The 13,893-nt window shown below is 46.6% G+C and overlaps 1 protein-coding gene across 1 annotated transcript in view; it reads right to left on the reverse strand.

Annotated features, from left to right (window-relative positions):
* DDB1 (damage specific DNA binding protein 1) overlaps positions 1-13,893 on the reverse strand; it is a 31,758-nt gene that overhangs the window by 4,859 nt on the left and 13,006 nt on the right. Inside the window, exons 11-21 of the mRNA XM_027089905.1 lie at positions 13,324-13,399; positions 13,120-13,228; positions 9,860-10,038; positions 9,600-9,763; positions 9,414-9,521; positions 9,046-9,253; positions 8,153-8,248; positions 7,933-8,044; positions 6,285-6,408; positions 5,814-5,978; positions 4,995-5,089 (exon numbers count right to left, since the gene is read on the reverse strand). Coding sequence (XP_026945706.1) covers positions 4,995-5,089; positions 5,814-5,978; positions 6,285-6,408; positions 7,933-8,044; positions 8,153-8,248; positions 9,046-9,253; positions 9,414-9,521; positions 9,600-9,763; positions 9,860-10,038; positions 13,120-13,228; positions 13,324-13,399 — 1,436 coding nt within the window. The remainder of the gene's footprint in view (positions 1-4,994; positions 5,090-5,813; positions 5,979-6,284; positions 6,409-7,932; positions 8,045-8,152; positions 8,249-9,045; positions 9,254-9,413; positions 9,522-9,599; positions 9,764-9,859; positions 10,039-13,119; positions 13,229-13,323; positions 13,400-13,893) is intronic.

The following is a 13,893-nucleotide window of genomic DNA, read 5'->3' on the forward strand; positions in this document are numbered from 1 at the left end:
ATTCCTTGCACCTTTTGACGTGAACCCGATGAGCAAAGAAAACAGCATGGCAAAGTCCAACAGAAGCTAAAGGACTCTAAAGCACTGGAGTCTGTGGCCACCCCTCCACCCAAAGGGAAAAAAATACCCCTTTTTTCTTCTCCACTGCAGTGTTTCTTCAGTTACAACTACAGCTCCAAAAGAATGAAGATGCTTTAGAATCAGCAGATAGATGAACAGATACTCGGCACAGCCCAGCCCCCGCAGACCCTTCAGGGTCCAGGCAGCCCCACCCATGGCCTCTGCACATGCAGACACTCTGGACAGAATATATTAAGCCACGATTTCTCGAGATGTGTCCAAAGGACCCTAGCTCCACAGGTATGCACTCCAAGAGTCATTTGTAATAATTACAAGGGCTACCACACCTCCATCGGCAGGGTCAAGGGAGCCCAGAACACCCCAGACTGGGGTAAGCCCAGCCTGACTGGGCCTCCAGTCCTCCAAGAGTGGAGTAAAGTAGAGGCCAAGAGCTCCACACACTCCTGGGAACACACCCCACACGCCCCTCTTCATACTCCCAGCCTCCCTTTCTGCCGTGGAGATAGTCAGGACCAAGGTCAGACACCACCAAAATCCAAGACTCCCACTCTCAACCCAACAGGTCCTAGATCCCCACTGTCTAATATGGTAGCCACTAGCCACATGGCTACAAATAACTGAAATGTGGCAAGCCCAAATTGAGATGTGCTTTAAGTGTAAACCACACACGAGATGTGGAAGTCTTGGTATGAAAAACATGTAAAATTATCTCACTAATAATTTTTTATATTGATTACATGTTGAAATAATACTTTAGATGTACTGGGTTAAATAAAATACATTACTAAAATTAATTTCACCTACTTTGAACTTTTATTCATGTGGCTACTAGACAGTTTAAAATTACACATGGGGCTCCTGTATTTCTATTACACAGCAACGGACGTCTTATAATCTGACCCCTCCCAATTCCTGCATCTGTTCACTGTACCCTCTGGAATACATGGTCACTAGTCACAGGCAGCCTGCTCTCTAGCCGATCCCTTGTCAGTCTAACTGAAATGTGGATCTTTCAAAAGGGCTCTGTGGCCCTCTCAACTTGGCTATTCTCTCTCCCACTGTCCCTTGTACCACTGGGACTACAGGGAGGACAGCCTTCCATGCATCCTGCCTGCCTCCTAAACATGCCAGTTCTCAAGTTCACACCACCAGACAACTACCCCACTGTCACATCTCCACCCCCACGCCATCACTCTCTCCTAACATAACACCCCAGTAATTCTTGGTGACTTTAATATTCACAGAGAAGATCCTTCCAATACCCTGATCTCTGTCCTTTTCTGACCCCCATCTTCCCCACGTATCTTGTCCATTCCTATGGTCACGCCTCAAGAGCCTGTCATTAAAAATAACTCCAGAATCTTTTGTCCCCAGTTTCACTGCTTTTCAGATGCCCAGAGTCCATCACCACAATCCTTGTCTTACGGATTCTCCACTCCCTTGCCCCTCTCTCCCTCGATCATGCTCACCCAACAAAAACAGACTTCGGTAAAATTAATTTTCAACTACAAGCTGAGGAAAAACCACCAACCAGCATGACTGGTCTCATTTTAAATTCATACCTCCTCCACTCTCCTCAAAACTCTAATACCATGGGCTTCCCTGGTGGTGCAGTGGTTAAGAATCCACCTGCGATTGCAGGGGACACAAGTTCAAGTCCTGGTCCGGGAAGATCCCACATGCCGTGGAGCAACTAAGCCCGTGCACCACAACTGCTGAGCCTGAGCTCTAGAGCCCGTGAGCCACAACTACTGAAGCCCAGGCACCTAGAGCCCATGTTCCACAACAAGAGAAGCCACCGCAATGAGAAGCCCACGCGCCGCAACGAAGAGTAGCCCTCGCTCGCCACAACTAGAGAAAGCCCACGTGTAGCAATGAAGACCCAACACAGCCAAAACTAACTAACTAAATAAAAACTCTAATACCTCCTCTTCCAGCCTTCCTCTCAGCTACTTCACAGAAGATGGACACAACCAAAGGAGGATTTCCACCTGCTTAAACCACCTGTGCATTAGAGCCCCTTAGCTACTCAACACATGGCTCCAGCAACTCTCCTTTAATGGACCATTGCCATCAGCTGGAAATGTGCAGCAGTATTTCCTAACTTAAAAAATTAAAAACTCTCCTGTGCTGACATTCCCCTGTAGCTACCCCATTACTCTCTTCTTTATTGCAAAACTCCTGGGAAGGGTTTCCTGATCCTAGTTGTCCTCGCCTCCTCGCCCTGGTTGAACCCTCTCCAGTCAGGTTCCATCCCCACCACTCAACCAAAAGAGCTAAACCAATGGCCATTTCTCGATCCTTATGTTATCTGACCCACCGACAGCACCTGCAGTTTATCACTTCCCTCCTGCTTCAAATACTTTCTTTCCATGGCTTCCAGAACACTTTTCTTGGTTCCTCTCCTACTTCACTAGGCACCTCCTCTCTGTTTGGCTGGATCTTCCTCCTCGTCCCAACTTTGAAAGGCTGGAGGGCCCCAGGGCTCAGTCTTCAGATCTCTCCTCTACCCACTCTCAGCAGGTAGGTGATCTCCGCCACTCTCAGCTTTACATGCCACCTAGTAACTGCCACACTAGTATCTTCAATCTGCTTCTTGCTAGAACCCATACCTCTCTCATCCACCTACCTACCTGACATCTCCACTGAGATGACTACTGAAACTTAGCATTTTCAAAACCAAACCTCTGGTTTCCCCACTGCAACATAAGAAGAAATATACATTTGGTCTCTGCCCCCGGTTCCTGACAGAAAGCTCCTAAAACCTTTGTAATTTCCTAATAGGAATGTTTTACACGGAGCTCCTAAATCCTTTGGAATTTCCTAGGTGATAGGAGTCTTTCGTTCTAATGATGCAATTCTTGGTGGCTCCTGGATAGCTACAGGATGGGGGCTGGTCACCAGAAAGACCAAGCCATGAACAGAAGCTTGGAACTTTCAGCCCCACCCCCATTCTCCAGGGAAGAAAGAGGGGCTGGAGACTGATTTAATGATGGATCATGCCTATATACAGAAGCCTCTATAAAAATCTCTAAACTATGGGGTTCAGAGAGTTCTTGGGTTGGTGAATACAGCCACATACTGGGAGGGTAGTGCATTCCAACTCCACGAAGACAGAAGTTCCTGCCCGCGGGACCCTTCTGGACCTTGCCTTACGCACCTCTCCATCTGGCTATTAATTTGTATCCTTTAGAAAATCCTTTGTAATATGCCACCAAATATAAGTAAACATTTCAAATTTTGTGAGCCCTTCCAACAAATTATCAAACCTAAGGGGGGGTGGGGAATTTGGGGCACCCCTGACTTTGTACCAAGTCAGACAGAAGTTTGGGGACCACTACTTGGGACTGGGGTTTGAAGTAAGGACAGTCTTGTGGGACTGAGCCCTTAAACCTGTGAGGTCTGACACTAACTCTGGGTGGCTAATGTCAGAATTCAATTAAATTATAGGACGTCTGGTTGGAAAACTGGTTGGTATAGGGATTAAAAACCCCATACATATGGTGTCAGAAGTGTTGTGAGTAAAGAACAGTTTTCCTTTCCCCTCCAAACCTGCTCCACTCACTATCTCCCCCCATCAGTACAGAGCAACACCATCCTTGTTACTCAGGCCAAAACTCTTGGCCCTTTATTCCCTTCTCACGCCTCATCTTCAATCCATCACCAGAGCCCCTCAATACTAACATCTGCAGAATCTGACTACCCTTCACCTCCTCTATCAGCACCCTGCCCCCAGCAACCATCAACTGCTATCTGGATCATCACCAGAGCCTCCTAACTGATCTCACTGCCTCTACTCTTGGTCCCCTACGACCTTTCCCAGGATGCGCAATGAGCTTTTCGAAATATAACTACAGTCATGTCACTCATTCGCTCGAACCCTCTAGAGGTCTCCATCACCCTCAGAGTAAAACCCAAAGTCCTTACACACTCGGCCTATCAGGTTCCGCAAGTGCTGGCGCTCCGCTGCCTCTCAGACTCATCTCCCGTCACCCAGCAGCGCCCACCCGTGCAGAGTGCAGGCAGGCTGGCCCCGGACTCCTGGCACTTGTCTTCTCCCAGACCGAGGCATGGCTTGCTCCCTCCCTTCCTTTAGGAACCTGCCCGAATGCCACTGTATAAACAAGACCCTCCTGACCACGTGACAAAACAGCGCCACCTCCCATGCTTGCTCTGGTACTCCTTCAGCTTTTTGTCCCGTTTTTATTTCTCACCATGTATTTCTCATCGTCCTGGGTACACATATGTATTCAATTTGCTCACTGGCCCCAGAAGGCTAGCTCTTTGTCCATTTCATCTACTGCTACATCCCAACTACCAAAACAGTGCCTGGTATACTGCAAGTGTTCAGTTAATATTTCTTGAATGAATGTCGATTTAAAGTATTTAAATAATGTCTCTCTACTCTTGATCTTCTCAGAACCTGTAATATGATAAGATGCACCGTGAAGCTTCTAAGAAGAGGATACAGGATACAGCAGTTCCCAAATGCATTTGACCATGAAACTCATTTTTTTTTTGCAAGGGAGGAGGTGGGGTCATGCCGGAAGCGAAGTGGCATATTTCACAGGCCTAGTATTTCAGGGACGTACTCAGGATAATGCGGTTTGGCTCATTTTGTTCCACAGATGAAATATTCTCACATCACGAGACATTCTAAGCGCAGGGACCATAGCTCTTACCCCTTTCTCAATTCCCGCAGCGCTTAGGATGATGTGATCGGACTTCACATAACCAAACCTGCTGTCCGGTCCAACCCCAGCTCCCCATATTCCCAACCCCATCCTCCATACTCACTACTTTGTTATCCTTAAAATCGTGATACACGTGCAGCTCCAGGAAATACAAGGGAAACATGTTCTGTGGACAATGGTGTGAGGCCTAAGGCATGACACCAGTGGGAGGGGCCTCACCGTGCTGTTGATGCTGGCTAACAACTTCCCATTAAATTCCACCATAGAGTACACAGCCCCTTTCACCTCCTTTTCAGCCACAGTCTGTAGTTTTCCTAGGGGAAAAAAGATACTCTTAAGTCTCCTTTATGAGCCCATACTTTAACTAATCAAAAGAATCCCATGCTTCCCCTCTGGCTCTAATTCCTGCCCCCAAAACCACTCATCTGAAAGCAGGAAATACAGAGTCAGTACACACTGGGGTTAACCACCACTGAAGTGTGAACCCCAAATGTGCAGTGATTCTACACAGCATTCAGGTTGTGCCTCCCACCCTGAGACTCCAGATCTCTCCCTCAAGATGGAGACCAAATTCCATCTCAGCCATCTATTCTGAGATTTCGGGGCTGACGGCTAGTCTTTAGAACCATCTTGAGTAGGGGAGATGGGAAAAGATGTAGAAATGAACTCAAAGTGCTGACGCTGGGAAGAGGACCTTAAAGGCTGAGCAGCCAAGTGGGAAACACATCTAGGATTCCTACTAGGATTCCTAACTCGCGTTCTGGTCGGCATGTTCTCTTATTCATAGTTCACCTCTCCCCGTTTTTCCTTCCTTTCAAAGAGTGAAAAAGGAAGAAACACGTGCTAGATTTTATTTGTGCCTCTGCTCACATACTCCAAAACTCATTCAGATCATCAAGAGCTTAAGAGAAACATCATGAGTCTCACGTCACAGCAATTAACCCAAGTTCTTCTGCGTAACTGAGACTGAAACCTAAAAGGGTCTGCTTACATTCCCAGTTCCAAATCTCTCAAAAGCCGGAGACTGTGTCCGCTTACCATCTGAATACTGAAAGACCACAATACGACCCTGCTTGGGCTCCGCCTCTTCAGGGTACACCATGGCCGTGCCCACGATGAAGTACGTGTTGGGGTCTTTGCCCAACCTGCAGGAGACCAGGCTGAGGGCATACTCGTTCTGCAGGAACTGGTGGGCGTGGAGCACTAGAAGGGAGGAGAAGAGACGCGACTGGCTGACAACCCCCACGCAAGCACGCTTCTGTACTTGTGAGGCCCACAGCTCAGCTCGAAGTAGATCTGCCTCCTGCTATTCCTGTCTCCTCACCAACCTATTCTGACCTGAGGAGGCCCAGCACTCTGGACTCACGGCCAACTCAGAGGCCCCACCCCTTTCTACTCCTCCTAGGATGGTCTGCCAGTGTCCATCAAATTCTGGAATACAGCAGAGCCCAGAAAAGCCTAGCTTAGGGAGGATGTAGGTACAAAATGACAGAAAGAGCTCATCTGCACCTTCAAAGGTGTGCTGGTCAATGATAAGGAGGTTATGCACCTCCACCTCTTCTCCAAAGGAGGTCTCGTGAGGGGCTGTGCTGCTGGAGAACAGCTTGCTGGAGCTGACGCTGCTGGACAGGGCCTGGGAACAGAGAGAACACACATCACCCCTCTCAAAAGCAGAACGGGTGCTGGGAACAACAGTGTGAGCATCAGGCAGGATCAGGGAACAGCGGCTGAGTCTGAACGAGGAAACCTTAAGGCTGGCCGCTTGCATGGAGCCTAAAGAACAGAGGGCTTCAAGGAGGACTCAGGAACCAAGGCTAAGGATCCACATTCCATATGGTATTGACACAGCATCCAAAACACCGCCAGAACGTAAGAGCATTATAGAGCACTAAAACAGTGATGCTACGACATCAAGAAAGCTAACGAGAAACTCAGGCGACCTAGTAAAGTGACAGGCTTCCACCTCTCTCAATGGGAGGAGCAGGAGAGCACTGCAAATAAAAAGAAAAGTGTAAAGACCTTCTACTCTGGATTAAGGGAAGAAGCCATACCACAGATGTCTGTGAGCAAGGAAGGCAGAGAACACGTGGAATAAAACGATCAGCTAACATCTCCATTGGGTCTGTGATGTGCGGCTCCATATTGTCCCACTATTATCATTTTGCAGATGAGAAAACTGAAGTTGCCCAAGGTCACGCAGCTAGCAATAAACTTTGGAGTCAGTTCTGTCAGACTCCAAATGCCATGCTCTTACCTATTATACTGCACTGTTACCCATACCCTGCACAAAGCACCCAAACTGATGTTAAGAGAAAAGGAATTATTCATCAGGCAAGGCTACCAAGTAGCAAAATCACTGACAGCCACGCTTACTCAAAGTTCTTCTCAAGCCTCTAATGAGGGGGCCAAATCCAGCTCACTGCCTGTTTTTATAAAGTTTTATTGGGGATTTCCCTGGTGGCGCAGTGGTTAAGACTCCGTGCTCCCAATGCAAGGGGCCTGGGTTTGATCCCTGGTCAGGGAACTAGATCCTACACGCATGCCTCAACTAAGGAGCCGGTAAGCCGCAACCAAAGGAGCCCTCAAACCGCAACTAAGGGGCCTGCCTGCCACAACTAAGACCCAGGGCAACCAAATAAATAATTTTTTTTTTTTTTTTAAATAAAGTTTTGGGACTTCCCTCGTGGCACAGTGGTTAAGAATCCACCTGACAATGCAGGGGACACGGGTTTGATCCCTGGTCCGGAAAGATCCCACATGCCGCGGAACAACTAAGCCCGTGCGCCACAACTACTGAGCCTGCGCTCTAGAGCCTATGCTCCGCAACAAGAGAAGCCACCGCAATGAGAAGCCCGTGCACTGCAACGAAGAGTAGCCCCCGCTCACCTCAGCTAAAGAAAGCCCGTGCACAGCAGTGAAGACCCAATGCAGCCAAAAATAAATTAATTTAATTTTTTTTCTTAAATAAATAATAAAGTTTTATTGGAACCCAGCTATGCCCACCTGTTGTCTATGGTTGTCTTTGTAATGGCAGACAGAGTTGAGTAGTTGTGACTGAGATCATATGACCTGCAAAGCCAGAACTATTTACTAGCTGAGCCTTTACAGAACAGTTTGCCCCGCTCTCACACCATCTTTCTTTGTCCACTGCCCTCACCTGGGTGCTGGCGCTGGGCCTCAGAGCAGTTGTGCCGCCACTCGTGTCCTGGACTTCAATACGGCTGGAGAGGACCCCGAAGCACTGGGACACCTCCTGGTAGCAGATCTTCCTGTAGAACAAGTACAGAGCAACAGGGCCCCCTCAGGAGAAGTCTGAGGTGCTCCACACCAACCCCCAGGGCACCCCTGCCCCCACAGCTCCCCTACCCTGCCCTCACCTGGGAGATTCATAGAGGGGAACCGTACGAATATGCAGCTTCTGTATCTCGTCAATGGTGCCAATGGTGAGGGTGCTGTTGTTGGCCAGTGCCAGGCTGGAAAGAAGGTTCTGGGTTTAGAGTGAGTAGACCCAAGGAAGGAAAGGATTCTACGAGGCAACTCCACAAGGGGAAGGAAAACAAGGCAGAATTACACTAGCTTACCCCAGGGTAGTGGTTCTCAACTGACTCTATGCTAAATCACACCTGGGAAACATGCCTGGTCCCGCCCCTGAGATTTTCCTATTTAATTGGTCTGGTTGGGCCTAGGCTGAGATTTTTAACAACTAACTATTTAATACTGAAGCATTCGAACATAGAACAGTGATGCTCAAACTATCAAACCATGCTGGCATCAGAATCAGCTGGGAGGCTTGTTAAACTAGACTGCTGGGTCCAACCCTGGAGTTTCTGATTCAGTGGATCCGTGGGTGAGGCCTGAGAATTTACGTTCCTAATGCGTTCCCAGGTAGTGCTGTGGCTATGAGGAGCCACACTTTGAGAATCGCTGCTCCAGGGGAATTCATAAAGATCTCTGCATCAGGGGTTCTGAAACTTGACTAATCATTTGAATCGCCTACGAGGTTTTCTAAAAATATAGATTCAGATCTAGGGCTCAACCCTAGATCCACCAAATCAAACTCTAAGAAGGATTCAAAAACAATTCTGTACATTTAAAAAGGCTTCCAAGGTGTTTCTACTGCATAGCCGAGATTTGCAAACCTCTGCTCTATACTCCCATCTCAGCTGGTCACGGACTTTGTCATTAGGAAAAGGCTGGAGGGGAGGGTCTGAGGAAAACAACACGATGTCCTCACTCCTGGCTCTCGCTGAGGAAAGAAAAAGAGGCTCACCTGTCAGGGTAGCCATCTGAGTTGAGGGGACACATGTAGTTCACCTCCTTGAGGTTGACATTGGAGAAGACCAATTTGTGGTTGCTGCTGTAGATGACAGTGGGGCGGTCAGAGCAAGCAAAGACGTTGGTGGTAGAAAGAGAACGGAAAGTCCTCAATACGGTGGGCTGGGTGCCCAGAGTCACCTTCTTACGGTCGCTCAACAGGCCTACAGAAAGAACGGCATCCAGAGAAAGAAGGAAAGAAACGAAACAGGACACACAGCTGGATTGTGAAGCTTCAAAAGCAGCACCCTGAGGCTAAGAACTCTGCCAACTCCAATACTCCAGATTTTCCGAAGAGCCCCTCACTCGAGGTGCTAGTCTCACCTGTCTCAATGTTGAGCCCAAAGTAGAAAAGCGCCCCATCTCCCAAGGCACAAAGGAGGTAGTGGCTACTCTCAAAGGTGGTCATCAGGATAGAACGAGGAATGATCTCTGTGGGAAAGAGGTACATTAAGTTCTTGTTCCAAATTCTGATTCTGATCCCAACCCAGGTCCTTAAAAGAAACACACCTCCACCCAGCATCTCTTTGTGCAGTAGCTCAAAAGAGGGCAGCTTCGCGATTCGGGCTGAGATGTCTGTCCAGAGACCAATAGCACAAAGAGGGGACATTCCACTGCTGTCCCCTAAAGGGGTGATGTCCAAGCAGGCCACTTCGTGTTCCATCTCTGTGTGGCTGAACAAGGAAGAATATGTCAGAGGAAGGAATCCAAGGATCAAAGAAGCCCCAGAGAACAGGGAGGACAAAAAGAGCAGACAGATAAACACACACCTGATCTGTCGGAGCTCCTGAGGATGGATCTGCAGGTAGTAGAGGGCCCTTCCCACGGCTACTACTACCTGGCTGCTATTGCAGGAGGCCACACTGATGTTCTTGCCCTGAGGCTCCTTCCACTCACTGACGAGAGCTTTGGGGTCTTGAGAGACCAACCTCACAGATGCTGAAGTGATCTAGAGAAAGAAGAGCAATGTCTCCAAGCCCCTGCAGGGATCTAAACAGGGGTGAGAAGGTGGTAAATGCTGCCCTGGTGGAACCCTAAGAATAAGCTCCTCTGCCACATAGGTATATTTTTCCAAAGTTCTGCAATGATTAATTACATGAAGATGTCATTTTTAGCTGAAGCCCTGAAGAAGACTGGCTTCAAGCAGCTTACAGCTTACATACCTACAGGCAGAAAAAGAGAAGGCCTGTTTCACTCTGAGTAAGGCTTGGGTAACACAACCTATGGAAAGGTATCGACGGAGTAAATAAGACCTGCAACTACAAGTCTAGCTGTTTTTCTCAACCCAAAAATCAGGTCTCTAAAATATCCAAGTTCTGGGAATTCCCCGGCGGCCCAGTGGTTAGGGCTCCGCGCTTTCACTGCCGAGGGCGCAGGTTCAATCCCTGGTCAGGGAACTAAGATCCTGCAAGCCACGCGGCACAGCCAAAAAATAAATAAATAAAATATCCAAAATATACAAGTTCTTTACTATGTATGAATACATTTTATACATTTATTTCATCATTGAAATAAAACAAAAAGCAGGTTGATAACACTATTATGTATCAATACACCTTACTTATCAAAATTGAGTTTCTACTTAAAGAGGAAAGCCCTTTAGAATTATAAACACTATGGGGGATGCAGAAACACTACAAGCTGTTATTCATACTAATGAACTACAATGGGATTACATAATACTTCAAAGGGTTATTAGTCTTTCCATTTGGTAAAGAAGCCCATCATTGTAGAGAACAAACGTATGGACACCAAGGGGGGAAAGTGGCGGGGGGTGGGTGGTGGTGGGATGAACTGGGAGATCTGGATTGACATATATACAATAATATGTATAAAATAGATAACTAATAAGAACCTGCTGTATAAAAAAATAAATAAAATAAAATTCAAAAAAAGAAGACATCACTATAAACTTAAAAACAAGCCTCAAAAAAAAAAAAGTATATGAGAAGGCACATTTAGAGGGTTAGAAAGAAAGTTAGAAAAGAGGTAAGTGGACAGCTCAGGAAGGACACATCTCAAGAAAGAGGCAGCAGCTACTGGAATGTGCGCCCAATTTAGTAGGAGGGGTCATATCAGGCAGCCTGCAGTGAAGATAGGAGAAGGAAGACAGCCAGTGTAGACAGACTTTTTTGATTCCAGAATCTAGATGAAGACGGAGATAGGGCAATAGCTGGAGGGAAGTTCTGGGGTCTAGAAGGTATTTTTTTAAGGCCAGCAAGGTTTACGTGTAATTCAAAGCTAGAGGAGCCAAAGGGGGAGGGGTGGTTGTCTTCAAGCCCCAGTGCAGGGTCTAGAGGACCAAGGACAGGGTGTGATGCCGAGCCGAGGCTGCAGGATCACAGCTCTGAGAAAGGAAAGGCTCTAGTTTGGGAGAGATCAGAAAGCAGAACTCTGGTTTCATACACAGAAAATGTGGTCCTTTTGATGGCTGAACAAAGGTGTTTCAGAAGCTTCAATGGGGAAGACTAAAGATTTTAATAAAAAACCTAATATTGCCCTTGAAAAAAAAGAGAAGAAATCCATCATTAGTAATAATGGGGCTGGTATAAAATGGGAAATCAGCTTTTGAAGGGTCTGATCTAGTGTAAATTACAAAACCAGGGCAGCAGCATAATTCTGAAAATCAAAAAAAAAAAACAGGAAAGCCCTTTAACAAGAGATATGTGAGCTGGGGCCAGTATTCAGGCCACCAGTTAGAAAACACTGACAAAGCGATGAGTCAGTAACTGGGCACTTCCCACATTTGTTCAACAAACTGACAGAAGCTTCCCTCTGGTTTTTACCAAACCCACCACTGCCTGTTGCCTAAAAGGAAGACCAAGAGGATAAAAAGATAAAGACAGTTCAATAGTCCTCAGGCCCTCAAGTGCTATACCTGCCACAGGCAAATCACTGACTCTGCTCAGTGTGGAGAACGGCTCAAAAGGTGAGGAGGGTGTGCAAAAAACCAAGAGCATCACGGTCACTCCAGACTTAAACAGACTGCCAGGCGTTGAGAGGTGTGAAGAAATCAGGCTCTCACAGCTAACAGAAGTACCAAAAGGCTATATGCCCCCCATGTCACAGAAAGATTTAAGATGAGGATCTGAACAGAGTTAGAACTCTGGTTATAATAATTAGCGCCCTGAAAGTGCTCCCAAAAGTCATATATGGATGGTAGCCTATGACTAGTTTTTTTCCTTCTTTGTGCTTTTCAGTATTCTCCAAATAAGTATATACTACTATTATAACACGGGGGAAAAATGTGTCTCAGAAGACAGGATATAATTAGTGTGAAAACAATATCCCCCTGCCCACCCTCAAAAAATATATATATAATGATCCCATCCATAAAAGAAAATGTGAATAAACACAATATACAGTCATCCCTCAGCATCTGCAGGGGCCTGGTTCCAGGGTCCCCCAGCCGATACCAAAATCCGCAGATGCTCAATCAAGTCCCTTATATAAAATGGAACAATAATTGCTTATAAACTACTCACGTCCTTAAGTGTATTTTAAATCATCTCTAGATTATAATACCTAATATAACGTAAATGCTATGTAAATAATTGTAAATACAGTGTAAATGATACGTAAATAGCTGCTGGTGCACAGCAAATTCAAGTTTTGCTTTTTGAACTTTCTGAAGTTTTTTTCCCCCATTTTTTTTTTTCAGCCATGCCACTTGGCTTGCAGGATCTTAGTTCCCTAACCAGGGATGGAAGTGAAAATGCCAAGTCCTAACCACTGGACCACCAGAGAATTCCCATCCCAAATATTTCTGATCCAAACCCACAGATACAAAGGGCCAACCGTATATACATTTGCAAAGAAAAATTAAAGCTAAAGGGAACAACTCCAAAGTTAAGAGTTAATTAAACTGCTCTCAGTAGTGGGTGATTAGGTAATTCCAGTTTTTTCCCTAGCCTTTTTACATTACTTTTAGAGCCATAAAAACTGACTTCCAAAAATCCGGTAGTGCTCTGTACTGCACTCTAGGTCAAATTCAAGTGTAAACGAGGCCCGCCCTTTTCTCCGTTACTACCTGGATGAGTTGCTGATGAGCCACATTGCCACAGAAGAAAGTCTGCTGATCGTCCACAAAACCCATCAGTTCAGTTTCTTCCACTTCCTCTCCGTTTAACATGAGAACTCTGCAGCAGAATGGAAGGCCAGGGTCAGCCAGACCAGCTGCCCCACCTTGCAACCTTCACATGAGCACCTGGAGCTGGCACCAGACTCATCTTACCTTGTCTGGCCCACAAAAGAGAGCACCAAAGTGTCATCAGTCTCCCGATTAGGATCAGACCGCAGGGGCCATAAGCCTGGAACAAAGATCAAAGATTAAGAGGCACAGCACAGACCAACACTCCACTCCCACAATCTAAGGAAGGAGCAGCCTAACCTCACGGGAAGAGCAAGAAATTTGGTGTCAGTCCTGAGATAAAATACCCACTCTGTTCCTCCCTAGCTTTAAGACTCTGAAGAAGTTAGATATTTTTAAAGCTGTTTGAGCCTGATATTTTTCAGTTTTTCATTTGATTTTGGATGGGATAATTCATCTCCATGACTCAAAGTCAAAATTTGTTTTTTATTTTTTAATTTTTTTTTAATTTATTTTATTTTTGGCTGTGTTGGGTCTTCGTTGCTGCACATGGGCTTTCTCTAGTTGTGTCAAGCCGGGGCTACTCTTTGTTGCGGTGCACGAGCTTCTCACTGCAGTGGCTTCTCTTGTTGCGGAGCTTGGGCTCTAGGCGCAGGGGCTTCAGTAGTTGTGGCACATGGGCTCAGTAGTTGTGGCTCGCGGGCTCTAGAGTGC

The sequence above is a fragment of the Aethalodelphis obliquidens genome, unplaced genomic scaffold (genome assembly GCF_003676395.1).
Source record: "Aethalodelphis obliquidens isolate GAN/ISIS:26980383/991018 unplaced genomic scaffold, ASM367639v1 scaffold69, whole genome shotgun sequence".
Lineage (NCBI taxonomy): Eukaryota > Metazoa > Chordata > Mammalia > Artiodactyla > Delphinidae > Aethalodelphis > Aethalodelphis obliquidens.